The 23118-nt window shown below is 33.4% G+C and overlaps 1 protein-coding gene and 1 pseudogene across 1 annotated transcript in view; one reads left to right on the top strand and one right to left on the bottom strand.

Moving 5' to 3' along the window:
• The window catches only part of CCDC18 (coiled-coil domain containing 18), a 109012-nt gene that overhangs the window by 22197 nt on the left and 63697 nt on the right, over positions 1-23118 (top strand). Inside the window, exons 8-14 of the mRNA XM_061186306.1 lie at positions 675-796; positions 1730-2021; positions 4695-4819; positions 5682-5842; positions 12441-12661; positions 13801-13911; positions 14389-14520. Of these exons, the coding sequence (XP_061042289.1) occupies positions 675-796; positions 1730-2021; positions 4695-4819; positions 5682-5842; positions 12441-12661; positions 13801-13911; positions 14389-14520 (1164 nt within the window). The remainder of the gene's footprint in view (positions 1-674; positions 797-1729; positions 2022-4694; positions 4820-5681; positions 5843-12440; positions 12662-13800; positions 13912-14388; positions 14521-23118) is intronic.
• On the bottom strand, positions 10291-15999 carry LOC133088399 (cytochrome c oxidase subunit 6C-like; annotated as a pseudogene).

The raw sequence follows: 23118 nt of genomic DNA, 5'->3' as shown, positions 1-23118 counted from the left end.
GTAGAAAGGATTTTTAATAAGGTAATCTGGAGTGGGAGGTAGAAAACTTAGTAGGGGGAATATCCTCCTAGAGAGGGAGGACTTTATAGAGGAAAGAGAGGAAAATGTAAGAGATGATTTTTTTCATACTTCTTAGGATTATCAATTTCAAACTGCTCAGCAGAGCCCTATAGTTAGATAGATATAACAAAGGAAGTGGGGCAGATCTGTCCAGTCCTCCATTCCCACTGCTCAAACCTGGATGCTTGACTTTTATCTGTTTTAAATTTGGGGCTGTGATTTCCTTGGGAGTATTCTGTGGCTAAAATTTCAAAAATTACTTCTCTGCAACATTTGCACTAAAGTTAGCCTTTAGTAACTTGATGTAGCATCTCTACATGAGTTGCTTGCCTTGTTCACATAAGAGCAGAACAATTCTGCTTTCAGGTAATCATGCTGTTGTTCCTTTCTTGTAGGCTCTTAACCATTTCTGGACAGGTGGTAGCATTCCCCCCTCCCTGTTCTTTGTTGCTGAAAGTTCACTTTGCTCCTTTCACTGCAAGGCTGGGGACTTAAACTTGTGGAGTACTTACTCCACTCTCCTGCTTATTTCTGAAATCACTACATTTTAACTTGAAATACCTAAAACTTATGACCACATTAGTGCATCCACTTAAAACAAATTATTGTTTTAGGTTCAAGCTGAAGAAGCAATATTAGAGAAAAATCTAATTAACTGTGAAAAAGAAAATAAAAGGCTACAGGAAAAGTGTGGTCTATATAAAAGTGAACTTGAAATTCTGAAAGAGAAATTAAGGTACAGTATCCTATTGTAAAAAAAGGATTTTTGTGTGGAAATAGAGAAAAAACTGAAACATTTAAAAATAGAATATTTTGAATTCTGTAATTACGGCCTTAAATAATGTAGAAAGATAGGCATCCATGACTGAAATTGTTTTCTACTTGTAAATTTAGGATTTTAAATGAATAAAACATGTGTTGATGTTAATATACTTGTAAATATAGAGTAATATGATCAACATATTTGCTTTGAATATATTTAGAAAAAATTAACACAGATGTAGTGTCCTTGTAGTGTGACCACATTAGCTAGTAAAATATGTATTCTTCAAATCATGAAGCATCACCTAGTCTAACCTTCTCATTTCAGAGATGTTAAAAATGTGAAAAAGGGAACTGATGAAATACAATAACAGTTCTAAACAGTAGATTGTTCTAATGTTTGACATGTTTTTATAGGCATATACATATATATTTTAAAATGCTGCATAGTAATCTGTTAATGGTTAATTAGACTTTATCTTTTAGAGTTGTGGCTAGTAAATAGTTTGTGATTTTTTTCCTTATACTATCTAAAACTTTCTTGATGCTGCAAAATATTGTGTCAGGATTTTGGAGCTAACTCTCCTGTCGTACACTTTTTAAAAGGGAGCAGAAATACCTCCAAGATAGTGGGATTATTCTGCTCAACTACTTACTGTGAGACACTGGGCAAGTTTCATAACCTTTCCTTGCCTTGTTTTCCTCCATCCGTAAGCAGGGAGTAACAATAGTGCTAGCCACATAAAGTTGTGAGTGCCTAGCATGCAGAAGGTAGGCACTCAGTAAATGTGAGCAAGTACTATTTCAGAATTAAGCTTTAAAATATTTAAAAAGTGAGATTAACTAAATATGATTATTGAAAGTGAATGTATGTTTTATTTTCATTTTTATGCTTTTTTCTTCATAGGCAGTTAAAAGAAGAAAATAATAATGGAAAAGAAAAGTTAAGAATCATGGCAGTGAAAAATTCAGAAGTCATGGCACAACTAACTGAATCTAGACAAAGTATTCTTAAGCTAGAGAGTGAGTTAGAGGATAAAGACGAAATACTTAGAGAAAAATTTTCTCTGATGAATGAAAACCGAGAATTAAAAGTTCGTATTGCAACACAGAATGAGGGACTGGATTTGTGTCAGCAAGAAATAGAAAGTTCAAGGGTGGAACTGAGAAGTTTGGAAAAAATTATGTCCCAGTTGCCAGTAAGTATGTGTGACAAGGAAAATTTTACCCAAGTGCTTTATAAGAGATCATAATTTTGTTGTTGCTTTATTACCTTCTATTTTTTTCCTCACATGTCTGCTTTCAGTCATCAGTTCCTTTCTATCTAATCCTTTTTTCTGAACTTACCTTTCCATCCTTTCTCAATCTCTCAGATGCCATGTATAAGAATGGCACAGAATTTTTTAAAACAACAGTTTTAAAGGAGCATTTATATACCACAGCGTTCACCCATTTTAAGTGTACTGTTCAATGATTTTTAGTAAATTTACAAGTTCTGGAACAATCACCACAATCCAGTTTTCAAACACTTCTATCCCCCAAAGGTCCCTTGTGCCCATTTATAATTAGTCCCTGTACCCATCCCCACTCCTAGGGAATCACTAATCTACTTTCTGCCTATGGAGATTTGTCTTTTCTGGACATTTCATATAAATGAATTGTACAGTATGTGGTCTTACATTTTCTTAATGTTTTCGAGGCTCTTTCATTGTGATATATATCAGTATTTCATTTCTTTCTATTGTTTAATATTATTCCTTTGTATGGATATGCCACATTTTATTTATTCATTCACCAATAGATGGACATTTGGGTTGTTTCCACTTTTGAACTATTATGAATGATGCTGTTATGAACATTTGCTTACAAGTCTCTGTCCACACATTTCTCTTGAGTAGATACCTAGAAGTAGAATTGCCGAGTCATGTGGAAAATTTATGCCAAACTTTTGCAAAGTGGCTGTACCATTTTACATTCTCACCAGCAAAATATGAGGATTTCTGTTTCTCTACATCTTAGCCAACAATTGTTATTGTCTGTCTTTTTGATTATAGCCATCTTAATGAGTATTAACTGGTATCACATTGTGGTTTTAATTTCCATTTCCCTGTTGACCATGTTAAGCAACTTTTCATATACTATTAGAATGGTACAGAATATTAAATTGTTTCTATGGTAGCATCTGGCCACCTTTTCTCTATGAGTTATATATATGACCATACTTATAAGTGAGATTAGGAAGAAAGTAAGTATACTTGTGTCAGAAATTTGTTACTCATAGGTGCAAAAGTAAAGGTGAAGTCAGGAGAGAGGTATAAGATAAATGTGTCATGATTGGTTTCACATATGGATGGATGGTAGACTTTTACCAATTTTAAACTGTCATGGAATTATGAAGCTGAAAGGGACCTTAGTAATCATCTAATTCAGTATTATCATTTTATTGAATTGGTGAAGAAGTGTACCCAAGGAAGTAAATAATTTGTCCAGCTAGCTAGTGGCAGAGTTTAAACCAGAACATACCATTCTTGGTTCCCATCCCCCTGCAGTATCTACTTTCCTGGGATGCTGATTATTTGCTTAGATTGTTTTTTTTAATTTAAAAAATTTTTTTGGCCACGTGGCATGTGGGATCTTTGTTCCCAGACCAGGGATCAAACCCGCGTCCCCTACAGTGGAAATGTGGAGTCTTAACCACTGGACCACCAGGGAAGTCCCTGTTTGCTTAGATTTTTAATGTACTGTTTGCTTTTGAAATTTGATAATAATCAAATGCAGGTAGCATTCATTTAAAATTGATACTTCCTTTGACTCAGTATCAAGAATTACTTGATATGTGATTCTGAAAGTGGTGTGATAATATATGCTTGATCCCATATAACGTGGTTTGGAAATGTGAATTTGTCTATTTCTAAAAAGTGTGATTTTGTTATAGTTTGAAGGTAGTAGTCATTAAGTGCTTACCTTGCCCCTTTTCACAACTAATTTTTAAAATTATTATTCAAAACATACAGAATGCATACAGAGACCAATATAGCACATTTGCTAAATCTGGGAAACATATCGTGATATCTACTTCAGACATTTTTAGAATAAAAATTTATAGGGAAATAAAGCCTCATTATGTACTTCATTAGATCCCCATTCTCTCCCTCTCCTCCTCAGAGGTAGCCACTATTTCGAAATTCATATGTATCCTTCTTGCCCATATTTTAAATATTGCCACATACAGATGTATCTGGAAAAAAAAATATATAGTTCAGTGCATTTTTCAAAGTACGATATGTGCCTCTGTTGTTTTTCACTCAGTGTCATGTGATGTCTCCATAATGATTTATATAATGCAGATTTATTTTAACTATTGTAGTTTTCCCATTATGTTAATATTTCATAATGAATTTATGCATTCTGTTGATGGCTGTTAGATTGTTTCTATTAAATTCACACAATTTTTCAAACTTACATAAAAAATAATTGTATCAGACTTCCCTGGTGGCACAGTGGTTAAGAATCTGCCTGCCAGTGCAGGGGACACAGGTTTGATGCCTGGCCCAGGAAGATCCCACATGCCGTGGAGCAACTAAGCCTGTGTGCCACAACTACTGAGCCTGGGCTCTAGAGCCTGCGAGCCACAACTGCTGAGCCCACACACCAAACTACTGAAACCCATGTGCCTAGAGCCTGTGTTCCGCAACAAGAGAAGTCACCACAATGAGAAGCCCACTCACCTCAACAAAGAGTAGCCCCTGCTCAGTACAACTAGAGAAAGCCCGCACACAGCAATGAAGACCCAACGCAGCCATAAATAAATAAATAAATAAATTGTATCATAGATATTGTAAGTTTATATATGTTTGTTTTTAAACTTGCAGTTAAAAAGAGAAATGTTTGGTTTTAAATCATCTCTGTCTAAGCACCAGATGAGTATTTTGTCAAACAAGGAAGACAGTTACATTGGCTGCTGTGAGACAAATAAAATGGTGATTTCGGAATTGAGGTACGGTTTTCAGATGCTGAAGTTTTAGCACATACAATGTGTTTTAAAAATTGGTAATTAAGATCTTTAGTTGAGAAGTTGAGAAATATACAGAAAAGTCTAGAGAGTATTATAACAAATATCCATATTTCCACAACTAAGAGCTGATTCTTCTTAACATTTTTTGATATTTTTTTCAAATCTGTTTCTTTAAATAAAAAATAAAACATTACAGGGTAGATAATGCCCTTTGATCCTTAACACTAGTCCTATTCTCCTCCTAAGTTATCTACCATCATGAGATGGGTATCTATCCTTCAATTCATTTGTGTTTGCTTATACTCACACATATAAATATACTGTTTTTATATGGTTTGTAATTTTGCCTTTTCACTCAGCATCATTTTTAAAATTCATCGATGTCGAGGTAGGTAGGTAGAATGGTTGATCAATGGATGGATTAGTGTGGTTAGTTTAGTTTTAATAGCTGTGTAAGAGTCTCTCCTACAACTACATCACAATTTATCTGTTTCTTTATCGATAGTTGCCTTATTTCTAGTTTTCGTCTATTACAAATAGTGCTGCAAAGTACATACTTACACATGTTTCCTGTACAATATGCGAGAGTTTCTCTAGCAGATATTTCTAAAAGTAAAATTGCTGGGTCATAGGGTGTATACTATCAAGTTTCTAAAGTAGCTGAACCAGTTTACAATGTAATCAGTTGTATGTAAGACTTTCTGTATCTTGGCCAATAGTTGACTAATATCAGAGTTTAAAATTTTTTTTAATTAAAATTATTTTAATTTGAAAGGGGAAAATGGTACATGATATTTTTATAGAATCTTTCTAATAATTTTTGGTTTATTTTCTTTTGTGCCAGGATTAAGCTTTCAATGAAAGAGGCAGAAATTCAAAAGCTTCAGGCAAACCTGACTGCTAATCAATTATCTCACAATCTTACTGCTTCTAATGACAACCAAGAAAGTGGCAAATTAAATAGTTTAGAAACAGAACCTGTAAAACTAGGAGGTAATCAAGTAGGTAAGTATATTATATTCAATTCTTATTATAAATTGTAATCAGAGTTCTTTATGATAGTTTTTTAAAGAAACAGATTATCAACTGGTTACTGTTATCAAACATACTTGATAATCTGTTATTACTACTTATGTGTTGATAAGACAGTAAAAATTATTTCAAAATTCTTGAACTTTGCATCATTCTTTAAAAATATATTTTTGAAGTAAAATTTACTTACAATAAGATGCATCCATTTAAAATAAAAATTCAATGCATTTTGTCAGATTTTTAAAAAAAATAAATTTATTTTATTTATTTATTTTTGGCTGCCTTGGGTCTTCGTTACTGCGCACGGGCTTTCTCTAGCTGCGGTGAGTGGGGACTACTCTTCGTTGTGGTGCATGGTCTTCTCATTGCGGTGGCTTATCTTGTTGCAGAGCATGGGCTCTAGGCTCACGGGCTTCAGTAGTTGTGGCATGCAGGCTCAGTAGTTGTGGCTCGGGGGCTCTAGAGTGCAGGCTCAGTAGTTGTGGCGCACGGGCTTAGTTACTCCGCGGCATGTGGGATCTTTCCGGACCAGGGCTCGAACCCATGTCCCCTGCATTGACAGGCGGATTCTTAACCACTGCACCACCAGGGAAGTCCAGATGTTTAGTTTTTTCATATGGTTATACCCTTGTTACCATCACCACAATCAAGACATACAGTAGTCCCTGCCTATCTTCCCAGGATACATTCCAAGACCCCCGGTGGATGCCTGAAGCTGCAGATAGTATGAAACCCTATGTACTACTATGTTTTTTCCTATACGTACATGCCTGTGATGAAGTTTAATTTGTAACTTAGGCACAGTAAGAGATTAACAACAAGAATAATAAAATAGAAAAATTATAACAGTATACTATAATAAAAGTTATGTGAATGTGGCCTCTCTCTCCCTCAAAATATCTTATTGTACAAATTTAATACCTTTTCCATCTTCACACATTGTGGCTATAACTTTTGCAGTTTGACGTGTGATAGCAAAACTAGCACAAATTTCTTTTTTCTTTACAATTTCATGGATTGAAGAGTCTTACTGTAGATCTTAGCATCCTCAGCATACAACTTTTTTTCTTATTAAATCTAGTACTTTCACCTTTTCACTTAAAGGGAGCATGTTACGGCTTCTTTTATATTTGAATTGCTAGCATCACTACTCTTGCACTTTGGGACCATTATTAAGTAAAATAAGGATTACTTGAACACATGCACTGCGATACTGCAACAGTTGATTTGATTACCTAGTTGGCCACTAAGTGTCTAACGGGTGGGATACATGGACAAAGGGATTATTATTCACATCCTAGGCAGGACGGAGCTGGACGGCAAGGGACAGTGTGAGACTTCATCACACTACTGAGAATGGCACACAGTATATAACTTATGAATTGTTTATTTCTGGAATTTTCCATTTATTATTTTCGAGCCTCAGTTGACAGCAGGTAACTGAAACCGTGGAATGCAAAAACTAGGATAAGAGAGAACTACTGTATAACATTTCCCTCAGGATCCATATACTTCTTCCCAGTTACTTTGGGTTTAATTTTCTCTTCTTTTTAAATTTTTCTTAAAGTGAAAGCTTAGATTATTGACTTTAAACCTTTCTTCTTTTCAAATGTAAGTATTTAAGGGTATAAAATTCCCTTTAGGCAATGCTTTAGCTGCATCCCATTAATTTTATATGTTATGCTTTCATTTTATTCAGTTCAAAATATAATATCTCTTGTGTGTGTTTATTTCCAAATATTTAGTCATTTTCCAGATATCTCTGTGTTATTAGTGGTGGACATTAGGTTGGTTTCATTAAACAAATGAATTCATGAATGTACCTGATTTCAATTTTTTAAATATTTTGAGACTCAGTTTATTGGCCAGCATATGGTCTATCTTGGTGAATATTCCAGATTCACTTGAAAAAATTCTATATTCTGTAATTATTGGGTGAAATTTTTTTTTGCACTTCTTTTGAGATATAGTTGACATACAGCATTATGTAAGTTTGTGTATAGTGTAATGAATTGACTTACATATGTTATGATTTCCACAGTAAATTTGGTTAACGTCGTCATCTCATTTACATACCAAAAAAAAAGGAAAAAAGTTTTAAGATCTACTCTCTTAAATTTCAAATACACTATACAACAGTGTAACTTATTATCATCATGTTGTACATTATGGATCCACTTTTACTTTTAATATACTTAGTTATTAGCCAATAATTAACATGAAGAAACCACCGTGTAGAAGAAAACTTGCCGTATTTGTAATAATAGCAAATCACTTGAATATCTTATATATGATTATCTAGGTTATTAGGTAGTCTTTTTAAGACTCTTTAGGTTTTGTTTATTTGTTTGTTTGTTGCTTTTAAAAATTTGAATATTGCCCTTTCTTTCTTCCTTTCTTTTTCTTTCTTTCTTTATCATTAAAGTATAATTGACCTACAACACTGTTAGTTCCAGGTACACAACATAAAGATTCGACATTACAAAATCACCACAATAAGTCTAGTTACCATCTGCCACCATACAATGTTATTACAATATTATTGACTGTATTCCCCATACTGTACCTTTCATCCCCATGACTCATTTATTTTGTAACTGAAAGTTTGTGCCTCTTAATCTCTCTCACCTATTTTATTTATCTCCTCCTTCCCCTTCCCCAACTGCAACCACCAGTTTGTTCTCTGTATCTATGAGTCTGTTTCTGTTTTGTTATGTTTCTTCATTTGTTTTGTTTTTTTAGATTCCATATATAAATGAAATCATACAGTATTTGTCTTTGTCTAGCTTATTTCACTTAGCATAATACCATCTAGATCAATCAGTGTTGTTGCAAATGGCAGGATTTCGTTCTATTTCATGGCTGACTAATATTCTATTGTATAAATACATTTTACATATACATCTTCTTTATCCATTTATCAATTGATGGGCACTTAGGTTGCTACCATATTTTGGCTATTGTAAATAATGCTGCAATGAACATGGGAGTGCAGATATCTTTTCTAATTAGTATTTTATTTTCTTCAGAAAAATACCCAGAAGTGGAATTGCTGGGTCATATGGTAGTTCTGTTTTTAATTTTTGAGAAACCCCCATACTGTTTTCCACAGTAGCTGTACCAGTTTACATTCCTGCTAGCAGGGCACCAGGGTTCCGTTTTCTCCACATTGTTGTCAACCCTTGTTATTTCTTGTCTTTTTGATAATAGCCTTTCTAACAGGTGTGAGGTGATATCTCATTGTGGTTTTGATTAGATTTCCATGATGATTAGTGTTGTTAAGCACCTTTTCATGTACCTTGTTGGCCATTGGTGTCTTCTCTGGAAACATGTCTATTCAGATCCTTTTCCCTTTTTTTTTTTGCTGTTGAGTTATATGAATTTTTAAATATATTTTGAATATTAACCTCTTATCAGATACATGATTTACAAATATCTTCTTCCATTCCATTGGTTGACTTTTCATTTTATTGATGGTTTCTTTTGCTGTACAGGAGATTTTTAGTTTGATATAGTCCCACACATTTGTTTTTGCTTTTGGTGTAAAATCCAAAAAAAAAAATCATTGCTAAGACTGATGTCTAATAGCTTACAGTCTGTTTTTTTTTTTTTTTCCCCCTAGGAGTTTTATGGCTTTAGGTCTTATGTTCATGTCTTTAATCCATTTTAAGCTAATTTTTGTGTATGGTGTAAGGTAATGGTCCAGTTTCATTTTTTTGTATGTTGCTGTCCAGTTTTCCTGACACCATTTATTGAAGAGACTATCCTTTCCCCATGGAATATTCTTCACTCCTTTGTTGTAAATTAAGTGACCATATATACATGTATTTATTTATGGTCTTTCTATTTTGTTCCATTGATCTATGTGTCTGTTTTTATGCCAGTACCATACTTTTTTTGATTACTATAACTTTGTAATATAGTTTGAAACCAGGCAGTGTAATGCCTCCAGTTTTGTTCTTCTTTCTCTTTTGTGGTTCCATATAAATATTTAGGATTGTTTGTTAATTTCTGTGAAAAATGCCATTGGAATTTGATAGGGGTTGAATTGAATCAGTAGGTCACTTTGGGTAGTATGGACAGTTTTACAATGTTAATTCTTCTAATCCATGAGGATGAAATGTCTTTCCATTTATTTGTGTCTTCAGTTTCTTTCATCAACGTCTTGTAGTTTTCAGTATACAGATCTTTTACCTACTTGGTTATATCTATTCCTAAGTATTTTATTCTTTTTGACTCAATTGTAAATGGGGTTGTTCTCTAAATTTCTCTGTTTTTTTAAATTTGTTAATTGTTTATTTATCAAGAAAAACTATTCCTTAGCCCAGATATTCATAGTTCATAGTTTCATAGTTCAGGAACACAGGTAAGTGACAAACTTCCGTGGAACTCAACCCAAAGAAATTCTTTATATCCCAGAATCACTTTGCACTCTGAAAGATACCAACCTTCCTCATCTCTTCAAAATGTTTTATGGAATCATAATTTCTATAGAAATCTGCATATGCCTTCTTTCTTGGTTCAGCCACAGCAAACTTACAGAAAGTTGCAACTCCTAGGGAGACGATGAGAGCTCCAACAATATGAAATCACAGGCGCTTGGCCAGAAGGCCACACATCTGAGGTTTTGTCAAAGAACTGGAAGGCAGGGTAGTTTTTCTTGATAGCTCAACAACGACGTCCTTCCAGACTGATGGAGTAAATTTCTTTCTGATAGTTTATAGTTTACTCAGAATTAAGATTTTTTCCACTTGAAGTGAAATGTAGAAACTTTACAAGATTATAGGTCTCTTTACCATCCGTATTTTATATTGTAATTGTCCAATGTATTACACCAGCATACATTGAAAACCTCACTAGACAATGCTATTTTTTTCTTTGAACTGTCATAATCTGATAGTTACTCACTGCAGCTTTTTGTTGATTAGTGTTTGCCTGGTAAAACTTTTTCCATCCTTTTAAACCTGTATCTTTATATATAAGTGAGTTTCTAATAGAAAGCATATAATTGGTTCTTGCTTTAATAACCAGTCATTTTTACTCTTTTATTGGAATGTTTAGGTTACTTACATTTAATGTAATTATCGATCTTTTGGGGTTTAAATCTACCATCTTGGTATTTGTTTGCTTTCTATTCTATTGGCCTTTGTTCATCTTTCTTGCCTTCTTTTGAATGAATTATCGTATTCCATTTTTTTAATGTCCTCGATTGAGTAATTAATTATACCTCTTTTTTTTTTTAGTGGTTGCCCTAGTTAACATATGCATCTTTAACTTATCATGCTGTATCTTCAAGGACAATGGGCTGCCGGTAGCAGAAATGACAGCAGAGAAAATTAGATATCTAAGTAATTAGAGGGAATACAGAAGAGAATGATGGGATCAGCAGAGGGAATTCTAGTTATTAGAGGTGGTGATAGCGTATATCATATATTCTCTAACATCACAGAAGAACAGAGACAATGATAGATTACTTAGAAATTGAATTATTAGGGATATGGAGAATTGATGGGAAATGGCTACTTATGCAGTCCTTGAAGGCATAGTACATCTGTACTTGTTTCCACATCTGTGTATTCTCAGTCAGTCATCTACATTATGCATCTACTTTATTTATTTATTTTTAAAAATTAATTTATTTATGGCTGCGTTGGATCTTCGTTGCTGTGCGCGAGCTTTCTCTAGTTGTGTTGAGCAGGGTCTACTCTTCGTTGCGGTGCGCGGGCTTCTCATTGCAGTGGCTCCTCTTGTTGCAGAGCACGGGCTCTAGGCGCGTGGGCTTCAGTAGTTGCAGCATGTGGGGTCAGTAGTTGTGGCTCGTGGGCTCTAGAGCACAGGCTCAGTAGTTATGGCGCATGGGCTTAGTTGCTCCACGGCATGTGGGATCTTCCCGGACCAGGGATCGAACCTCTGTTCCCTGCATTAGCAGTTGGATTCTTATCCACTGCGCCACCAGGGAAGTCCCTGTGCATCTACTTTAAAACACTCCTGAAAGCTTGTTTACCTTTGAGTGGGCATAGGTGTGTACATTTATAATGGAGAAAAGGTGTATTCAAACAACTACCTCTGATAACCTTCAGTGTTTTTAAAAAGCATTACTGAGTTCTCATCAGCTCATTTGGAATAAGAAGGATTCTCTGTTTTTGGCTTTTGAACCTACATCTATGTACAATAGCAAATATTGTTAACGATCTCAAGTTATCCAAATAAATTTATGATAAACTTTGGTTTAAGGAGACAGGACAATGTTTGTGTGTTTTGGGGTTTTTTTTTCAAACAATGATTTATATCCAAACAATGGGATTTTTAAAGATGGAGACGGGCTCTTTGTGGAAAAAAGAAAAGTGAGTCAGAAGGCCTTATTCCTACTTTGTTATGTATTTAATAATAGGAAGTACCTTGCTTACCATGTTCCTTCATTATATTTTCCTTAATGTATGTTTTATTCTCCATCCACTTTAGTATTCTTTAGATCAGAAACTAAACTTATGATTAAATCTTTCAACATTGAAATGGGTTTTTATTCTTTAAGTTTTATACAGAACAATTTTCCTTTTATGTTTATTAACAGAAAGTATAAAAGTTCAAAATCAACATACTGTGAACAAGCAATATGAAAGAGAAAGGCAAAGACTTGCTTCTGGAATAGAAGAATTACGTGATAAGTTGATGCAGATAGAAGCTGAGAATTCTGATTTGAAGGTTAACATGGCCCACAGAACTAGTCAGTTTCAGCTGATTCAAGAGGAGCTGCTAGAGAAAGCTTCAAACTCTAGCAAACTTGAAAGTGAAGTAAGCTTGAATTAGCTATTTATATGTACTGGATTTTGAGAGAAGAAAAAAGTGTTGTAGGGTTTTTGTAAAACTTGTATGTTAAAGTCCAGATTTATACACTAAAAAAAAATTAATGGTACCACATGAGTTATAACTTCTTTTAAAATTATATTTGGAAACTTCTGGGTTTTAACATATGTTAAAAGTAGGAAAATACTGTAGTGGCTAAATTTGGTGAAACAAATTGTACTGCATTCTATTATTTCTTCCAAGTATAAGTTAATATGGCTAATACATATTTACAAGTAAAAAATTTGGATTATGTAATTGGAAAAAAAAAGGGGTAGTAATAGAGGATTTCAAATATTAGCAAACAGTAGAACCACCTGGAAAGCCTGTTAAACATGCACGTTTTGGGTCCTATTCCAGTGATTCTGATTTAGTACGTATGGAGTAATGCAAAGGAATCTGCATTTTTAAACAATTACATGTGAATCTGATGCAGATATCTTATGGATTACATTCTGAAAAGGGGATGAAATATGTTTTATGAATATCTGATCTTCATTTCCACTGAGGACAGAACAGGATGCCTTATTAGGTAATTGTGGACCAGGTCCACGTGTGTATATGCTATACTCACCCTTCAAACCAGAGGCTGCAGCTATCTGAGGGTACTTTTTAAATGTCTGATTTTTCATCTTAAAGTCTGTAGCCAAGACTAGGGAAAAGACCTGTGGTATAGGAACTTAAATAAGTAATGGAAAGGAGATTTAGTCAGTCTATAACTATAGCCATCAGCTTACTTAGAAAATTGCCAAGTACTGCGATGAATAACTTTTTAAAAATTAAAATATTAGCACAGTCTTGTTGAAAATACAAAAAGGGACAAAGAAGAAAATAAAACATTGATAGTTCTACCTCAAGAAATTACTACTGGTAACATTTTATTGTACTAATTTCAGTCTTTAATAGCTACTTTTACGAAATGGGTTCGGGGCAATCCTATTTGAACATAGGGGTCTGAAATAAATACTTATGTATTACACAGATGGAATAAGCTATGTCATATTTCTAGTCTTCCTTTCACTGTTTTTCTTCTGAATTGTCACTTATTTTTAAAAAATAATTTTTTATTTATTTCAATGTGTTTTCAGATGACAAAGAAATGTTCTCAACTTTTAACTCTAGAGAAACAGCTAGAAGAAAAAATAGTTGCTTATTCCTCTATTGCTGCAAAAAATGCGGAACTAGAACAGGAACTTATGGTAAAAATTACCTTTTTTTTGCTACAAATTTACTGTGGCTTTAAGGAACTTAATTTGTAACAGCATGTTTGTTTTAGTATCATTATTCTAAAATGTACCATATAGGAAAATATAAATTCTACCAAACTCTTCAGATTATTCAATTTTTATTTGTATATTTTAAAGTTATATATTTTTAAGTTAATACGGCAAGTTGTTATCTAAAGTTCCTCATTTTTATTTTAGTAGAATTGAAGGAAATGGTAGTAGTTCTTTGATATGCTTTGCAACATTTTTAAACAATCTTATCATTTTGATACAATTTAAAAAATAACCACTTTCTCTTTTTTATAAATACTTAAATATTTTTGAAGTTGACATATTAACTACTTTGATTCTTTGAAGACTAGAGTATGATAAATTTTATGCTTTACTAATGTACTTTTATGTAAAACTCGTTCTTAATTATGTTCTTTTAAAGTGTTTTTATATTTCTAGGAAAAGAATGAAAAGATTAGAAGTCTAGAAACTAATATCAATACAGAGCATGAGAAAATTTGTTTAGCTTTTGAAAAGGCAAAGAAAATTCATCTTGACCAGCATAAAGAAATGGAAAAGCAGATTGAAAGAGTAAGATATTAATTATGTTTTTATAAGTAAATGTAATATATATTTAGAATATGAATGCTGAAAAGAACCTTAAACATTACTAGCCCAGCTTTCTTTATTTTAATAGATGAGGAGACAAAGACATAGAAAAGTTAGTGGCAAATACTATAATTAGAATCCCATTACTTCTGGATCATTTTACAATGCTCTCTCCTTTAGTACTCTTGCCATTTCAGTTTTGATCATTATTTTTTGACATTATCAAACTAAGAGTGATTCTGTAGACTCTTTTCCACTAGAGATATCATTTGCTTGAAGATTGGTTAAGAGGAGACGCTCTCTTGATCTTGGTTAAAAGTGAAGAGTAAAAAAAAAAAAAAGTGAAGGAGAAACTGTGAGACCAGAAGCACAAGACCAAATAAAAAATAGATAGTTTGGATGGGTTTAATAGCAGAATGTAGCTAACACACAAATATAAGCTTCAAATGTAGAGCAATAGAAATTATTCAGTCTGAGTAATAGAGAGAAAAAAAGATTTGGAAAAAAAGTGAACAGAGCCTCAGAGACCTGTTGAACAATATCAGAAGGTCTAGTATTTATGTCATCAGAGTACCAGAGAAGAGGAGAATGAGACTGATACAAAAAATATTTGAAGGAATAATGACTGAAAACTTTGCAAATTTGTGAAGGAAATAAATTTACAAATTCAACAAGCTTAAAGAGGATAAAATCTTGAAAGCAGCCAGAGATAAATAACACATTGTATATAGAGGAACAAAGATTAAAATTCACTGCAGATTTCTCATCAGAAAATCAAAAACTGTGAAGGTTAGAAGACCGAAGAACTGTTTTTTTTTTAAGTGCTGAAAGAAAAAAATTGTCAACCTAGAATTTTATGTCCAGCAATAATATTCTTTAGGATATATAAAGACATTCTTAGATTAAGGGCAATTTAGAGAACTTGTCATGAGCAGACTTGTTCTAAAATAAATGATAAAGAAAGTTCTTCAGGCAAAAGAGAAATAAGAGGGAAAATTTAAGCCTCAGGGACGAAGAGCAACAAAAACAGTAAATATTTGGTTACATACCATGGACTATATTTATTCTTTTAAGATCTTTGTAATATCTATGACTGTTGAAAGAAAGAATAGCATTGTCTAGTGAGGTTTTCATTGTATGTTCATGTAATACCTTGGATGATTACAGTATAAAATAAGAATGGTATAATCTTGTAAAGTTTGTACATTTCACTTCAGGTGAAAAAATCTAATTCTGAGTAAACTATGAAAATTTAAAAACAGTTGGTCCCCTTTATCCACCGATTATATGTTCCACGATCCCAACTGGATTCCTGAAACTGTGGATAGTACCAAACCCAATAAATACTATGTTTTTTTCTATACATACATACATACCTATGATGAAGTTTAATTTATAAATTAGGCACAGTAAGAGAATATCCAAGTGGCCAGCATCACTACTCTTGTACTCTGGGGCCATTATTTAGTAAATTAAGGGTTACTTGTACACAAGCACTGCTGTACCATGACAGTCAATCTGATAACTGAGATGGCTGCTAAGTGACTAATGGCAGGTAGCATATACAGTGTGGATATGCTGGGCAAAGGGATGATTCACATCCTGGGCAGGAAAGAGTTTTCCTCAAGGTTTAATCATGTTACTCAGAATGGCATGATATTTAAAACTTATGAATTGTTTATTTGTGGAATTTAATATTTTCATATTACAGTTGAGTGTGGGTAACTGAAACTGTGGAAAGCGAAACTACAGATAAGGGGGGACTACTGTATGTATATTATAATCCCTAGAACAACCACTAAAAAAACTATACAGATACAATAAAATGCTAACAAATAAAATATTATAGAATTCTGAAAATATTCATATATTTAAAAGAAGGCTGGAAAGGGGAAACAGAAATGAAAAATAGAGGAGACAGAGAAAACTAATAATAAAGGGGTGTGTGCTTAAATTCAGGCATCTCAGATATTAATTTAGATGTAACTGTTGTAAACACACCAAATAAAAATTGAAATTGTGAGATTGAATTTAAAAAAACAAGACACAGATATACTCTCTTTAAGAAGTCCATGTTAAATATAAAGATGTAGATAGGTTAAGTATAAAAGCATGGAAAAAGATGTACCAGGCAAACAATAATCAAAAGAAAGCTGGAGTGGCAATATAAATATCAAACAAAGTAGACTTTAGAACAAAGAAAATTACCGGGGATAAAATAGAAAATTATGTAGTGATAAAAGGCTCAATTCACCAAGAAGACATAACAGTCCTAAATGTGATATGTACCTAACAAAGTAATTTCAAAATACGTGAAGCAAAAGTGAAGAGGTCTGAAAGGAGAAAGAAATTAATACAAAATTATAGTTAGAGATGTCAACACTACTCTTTTCTGTAATCAATAGAATAAGTAGATTAAAAAATCAGCAAGGATATAGAAGTCACCTGAACAACACTGTCAACGAGTTTTTTTTTTTTTCTCTTTTTAAAAAATTTTTGGCCGTGCTGCGCGGCATGTGGGATCTTAGTTCCCCAACCAGGGATGGAACCCATGCCCCCTGCAGTGGAAGTGCAGAGTCTTAACCACTGGACCAACAACAGAATATACATTCTTCTTCAGTACACCTGAAATATTCACCAAGATATACCATACCCTAGGTCATAAAATCAGCCTTATCAAATTTCAAGGAATTAAAACCGTGTATACAGTTGTTCCTTGGTATCCATGGATGATTGGTTCCAGGACCCACTGTAGAAGATCTGCAGATGCTCAAGTCCGATAGTGGGGCCTCCATATCTGCAGTTCCACATCAGTGGATTTAACCAACCATGTATCGTTTAGTACTGTATGTATTTATTGAAAAAAATCTGCATATAAATGCACCTGCAGTGTTCAAACCCATGTTGTTCAAGGGTCAACTGTAGTATGTTTTCTGACCATAATGGAATTAAACTAGAAACCATTAACGGAGAGATATCTGGAAATTCCCCAAATATTTGGAAGTTAAACAACACACTTTTTTTTCAATATCTTTATTGGAGTATAATTGCTATACAATGTTGTGTAAACAACACACTTTTAAATAATCCATGGATCAATGAATAAGTCTCAAGGGAAATTTAAAATATTTTAAACAATGAAAATGAAAACACAATATATCTGAATTTGTGGAATGCAGCTAGAGCAGTTCATAGAGCTTTATAGCATTAAATGCATAGATTAGAAGAAAATAAAGAAAAATCAGTAATCTAAACTTCCACATTAAGAAACTAGGAAAAGAAGAGCAAAATTAACCCATAAGAAACAGAAAGATGGAGATAATAAAAAGTGTAATTGAAAGAAATTGGAATTTGAAAAGAGAATATTAGTAGAGAAAATCAGTCAAATCTAAAGCTGGTTCTTTGAAAAAATCAGTAAAATTTATAAACCTCTAGCCAGTCTGATGAAGTAAAAAAAAAAAGAGAGAAAACACAAATAACCTGTATCAAGAGTGAGTAAGGGTGTATCGTTAGAGACCTCACAGATATTAAAGTTTAATAAAGGAGAGGAGAGGTTTATCCTGAGAATGGAAGGCTGGTTCAACATTCAGAAAAAAAAAAATCATTGTAATCTACCATATTAGCATACCAAAAACCAGAAAAACCTACATGATCATATCAATAGATGCAGAAAAAGCTTTTGATAAAATTCAACATTCTCTCATGATAAAAACTCTTAGCCAACTAGAAATAGAAGGGAACTTCATGAACCTTATGAAGGGCATCTTTCAAAAAAATCCTATGGATAATATATCTTAATGGTGAAACACTTAATTCTTTCCTGTAAGATTGGGAACAGAGCAAGAATATTTGCTGTCATCACTCCTATTTAACATCATACTAAAAAGCCCATTTCAATCAGGAGGAAACAAATAAAGCTATCCCTGTTTTCAGACAACATGATTGTCTATGTAGGAAATCCCAAAGAATCTACAAAAATACCTTAAAACTAATGAGCGAGCAAGGTCACAGGATGCAAGGTTAACATCCAGATCAGTTGTATTTCTATATATAGTTGACTCTTGAACAACACTGGTTTGAACTGTGTGGGTCCACTTATCCTCGCATTTTTTTCAGTTTGTGTAATACTACACAGTCTGCAGTTGGTTGAATTGGTGGATACAGAACTGCAGATATCGAGGGCAGACTGCGAAGTTATTCACAGATTTTTGACTTCAAGGAGGGGTTGGTGCCACTAACCCTCACGTTGTTCAAGGGTCAACTGTAGTAGCAATGAACAATTAGAAGCTAAAATTTTAAAAATACTGCTATTTACAAAGCTCCAAAGAGATAAGGCATAGATGTAAATAAAACAAAATATGTGGAATATCTGTATGCCGAAAACTACAAAATGTTAAAGAAAGACCTAAATAAAGGGAAAGAAATACCATTTCTGTGGATTGGAAGTCTCAGTTCACCTTAAACAGATCTCTCGATTTAATGCATTTCCAATCAAAATCCCAGTAAAAATTTTTTTGTACACATAGATAGCTGATTTTGAATTTTGTAATGGAAAGGCAAAGAAACTAGAATAGCCAAAACAAGTTTGAAAAAGAACAAAGTTAATGGATTTATGCTACCATATCTTAAGACTTACTATAAACCTATAGTAATCAAGACAGTGAGGTATTAACAAAATAATAGACACATAGATGAAAGGAACAAAATATAGGGTCTAGAAATAGACCTGGCAAATATGGTCAATTGATTTTTAGCAAAGGTACAAAACCAATTCAGAATGGAGAAAGAATAGTTTTTGAATGAGTAGTGCTGGAACAATTGGACATCCATATGCAAAAAGATGGAGCTGCAATATATACCTATACAAAAATTAATTCAAAGTGAATCATATATTTAAATATAAAATAAAAAGATATTAAAACTCAGAAGAAAACATAGGAGAAAATCTTCATGACCTTAGGTTAGGCAAGAGTTCTTAAATATAAAACCAAAACAATATAAAGGAAAAATTGATAAATTGGAATTCATCAAAATTAAAAATGTATGCTCTGTGAAAGACATTATTAAGAGAATGAAAAGACAAGCTATAAACTGGGAGAAAATATTTCTAAATCACATATCCAGCAAAGAACTTTTACCCAGCATATATAAAGAATTCTCAAAATTAATCAATAAGAAAGTAACCCAATTTTTTTAATGGACAAAGACTTGAATAGCTACTTCATCAGAAAAGATATACAGATGGCAAATAAGCATATGAAAATATGGTGAACTTGATTCATCATTAGGGAAATGCAAATTAAATGCACAGTGAAATACTACTGCATTCTTGTTAGAATACTGAGAGAGAGAGGTAGAAAGGAAGGGAGGAAGGACGATCTGACAATAGCAAATGCTACCCAGGTTGTGAAACAACTGGTTTTCTCATATATTGCTGGGGATAATGCAAAGTAGTAAAACTACTAAAACAACTTAACATCTTCTTATACACTTAACATATGACCCAGCAGTCTTAGATATTTATTCTAGACAAATGAAAACTTATCTTTACACTAAAACCTACTACAAATGTTTATAGTAGGTTTATTCATAATTGCCAAAAACTGGAAACTACCCAGTGTCTTTCAATGAGTAAATGGGTAAACTATGGTACCTCAATACAATGGAATACTACTCAGTAATAACAAGGAATAATCTATTGATTCAGGCGAAAACATGGGTGAATCTACAAGGCTTTATGCTAATGGAAAGAAGCCAATTGCAAAATGTTGTATACCATTCTATTTCTTTGACATTCTCAATAAAGTCAAAAGCTATAGGATGAAGATCATTTTATTGGTTGCCAGGTGTTGGGGAGGGTGGAGAGCTGATTATAAAGCAAGTGTCCCCAACCCCCGGGCCACGGAATGGTACCTGTTAGGAACCGGGCCTCACAGCAGGAGGTGAGTGGCGGGTGAGCGAGCAAAGCTTCATCTGTATTTACAGCCACTCCCCATTGCTTGCATTACCACCTGAGCTCCACCTCCTGTCAGCATTATGGTGAATTGTATAATTATTGCATTATATATTACAATGTAATAATAATAGAAATAAAGTGCACAATAAATGTAATGCACTTGAATCATCCCGAAACCATCCCCCCCACCCCCATCCATGGAAAAAGTGTCTTCCACGAAACCGGCTCCTGGTGCCAAAAAGGTTGGGGACCGCTGCTGTAAAGGATTAACATGAGGGATCTTGAGAGTGAAGGAATCATTCTGTATCCTGATTGTGATGGGAGTTTTATGAATCTATGCATGTATTAAAAAACCTCAGAATCACACACCCAAAAAATGAATGTAAATGAAGTTTTAAAAAGTCTCCCACCCTAGAATCATTGTTACAATCTTAGTTTATGTCTTTCAGACCAGTTTCTCTGCATCTTTGCATACTTACATGTTTATAGTACACATATACACAAACACACGTAAACAATTTTTAATAGCTTCGTTTTACAGAATGGTTGCTATTTGACTTTTCTGTTTTTTAGGATTATAATTAATTTTCAGTAAACTTTATTGTAAGCTATTTTTTTCTTATTTTAGAATATTTTTTTATAATAGAGTCTCAAAAATGAAACTACTGACTCAGAAGATAAAAAATATTTTTCAGATGAGTTTATCCCTGATAAATTCTTCAAAGTTTAATTTGAAAATGGCAGAAATTCTAGGAAGATATTATATTTGATATCTCAAATACTGAACTGCTGCAGAGAATTGGCATGATAGGTCTGTCCAAGGGCCTCCCTGATAATTGATGGGTCAGCTTCTATGAAAATCTATGGTTATAACATCATTTAGTCTTATTTATTCATGAAATTAAATATATACTTTGTATGATATCTGTCTTATATTCATGTTTTAAGAAAAAATTCTAAAGTTATTTAATATTTTTCAAACTTTTTATTGTGCTTAGTATTATCAGTATTAGTGTTATTGATGTTATAATTTGTTATCTTAACCATTTTTAAGTGTACAGTGGTATTAAATACATTAACATTGTTGTGCAACCATCACCACCATTTATCCTCATAATTCTTCTCATCTTGTAGAACTGAATCTCTATACTCATTAGAGTACACAATAACTCCCTATTCTCCTCTCCCCCCAACTCTTGGCAATCACTATTCTACTTTCTGTCTCTATGATTTTGCCTTCTCTAAGTACCTCATGTAAGTGAAATCATATAGTGTTTGTCTTTTTATGACTGGTTTGTTTCACTTAGCATAATGTTCTCAAGGTTCATCCATGTTGCAGCATATTGCAGAATTTCCTTCCTTTGTAAGGCTGAATAATATTCCATTGTATGTATATAGCACATTTTGCTTATCCATTCATCTGTTGATGGCCACTTGGTTTGTTTCCACATTTTAGCTGTTGTGAATGATGCTGCTGTGATCATGTGGGTGTACAAATATCTCTTTGAGACCCTGCTTTAAATTATTTTGAGTATACATGCACAAGTGGAATTGCTGATAATATGGTAATTCTGTTTTTAATTTTTTGAGGACCCACCATACTGATTTCTACAACAGCTATACCGTTTTACATTCCCACCAACAGCGCTCAAGTGTTCCAATTTCTCCACATCCTTGTAAACACTTGTTTTCTGGTTTTTAACAGTAGCCATCCTAATGAGTGTGAGGTGGTATCTCATTGTAGTTTTGATTTGCATTTCCCTAATGATCAGTGATGCTGAGAATCTTTTCATGTGCTTGTTGTCTAGTCATATATCTTCTTTGGAGAAATGTCTATTCATTTCCTTTACCCATTTTTTAATAGGGTTGTTTTTTTTTTTGTTTTTTAATTTAATTTTATTTATTTATTTATTTTAAACATCTTTATTGAAGTATAATTGCTTTACAGTGGTGTGTTACTTTCTGCTTTATAACAAAGTGAATCAGTTATACATATACATATGTTCCCATATCTCTTCCCTCTTGCAACTCCCTCCCTCCCACCCTCCCTATCCCACCCCTCTAGGTGGTCACAAAGCACCGAGCTGATCTCCCTGTGCTATGCGGCTGCTTCCCACTAGCTATCTATTTTACATTTGGTAGTGTATATATGTCCATGACACTCTCTCACCCTGTCACATCTCACCCCTCCCCCTCCCCATATCCTCAAGTCCATTCTCTAGTAGGTCTGTGTCTTTATTCCCGTCTTGCCACTAGGTTCTTCATGACCTTTTTTTTTTTCCTTAGATTCCATATATATGTGTTAGCATACTGTATTTCTTTTTCTCTTTCTGACTTACTTCACTCTGTATGACAGACTCTAACTCCATCCACCTCATTACAAATACCTCCATTTCATTTCTTTTTATGGCTGAGTAATATTCCATTGTATATATGTGCCACATCTTCTTTATCCATTCATCTGATCATGGACACCTAGGTTGCTTCCATGTCCTGGCTATTGTAAACAGAGCTGCAATGAATATTTTGGTACATGAGTCTTTCTGAATTATGGTTTTCTCAGGGTATATGCCCAGTAGTGGGATTGCTGGGTCGTATGGTAGTTCTATTTTTAGTTTTTTAAG

Source organism: Eubalaena glacialis, chromosome 3, assembly GCF_028564815.1.
Source record: "Eubalaena glacialis isolate mEubGla1 chromosome 3, mEubGla1.1.hap2.+ XY, whole genome shotgun sequence".
Lineage (NCBI taxonomy): Eukaryota > Metazoa > Chordata > Mammalia > Artiodactyla > Balaenidae > Eubalaena > Eubalaena glacialis.
Note: the sequence above shows the minus strand (reverse complement) of the source record. Positions and strands in the feature narration are given on the sequence as shown.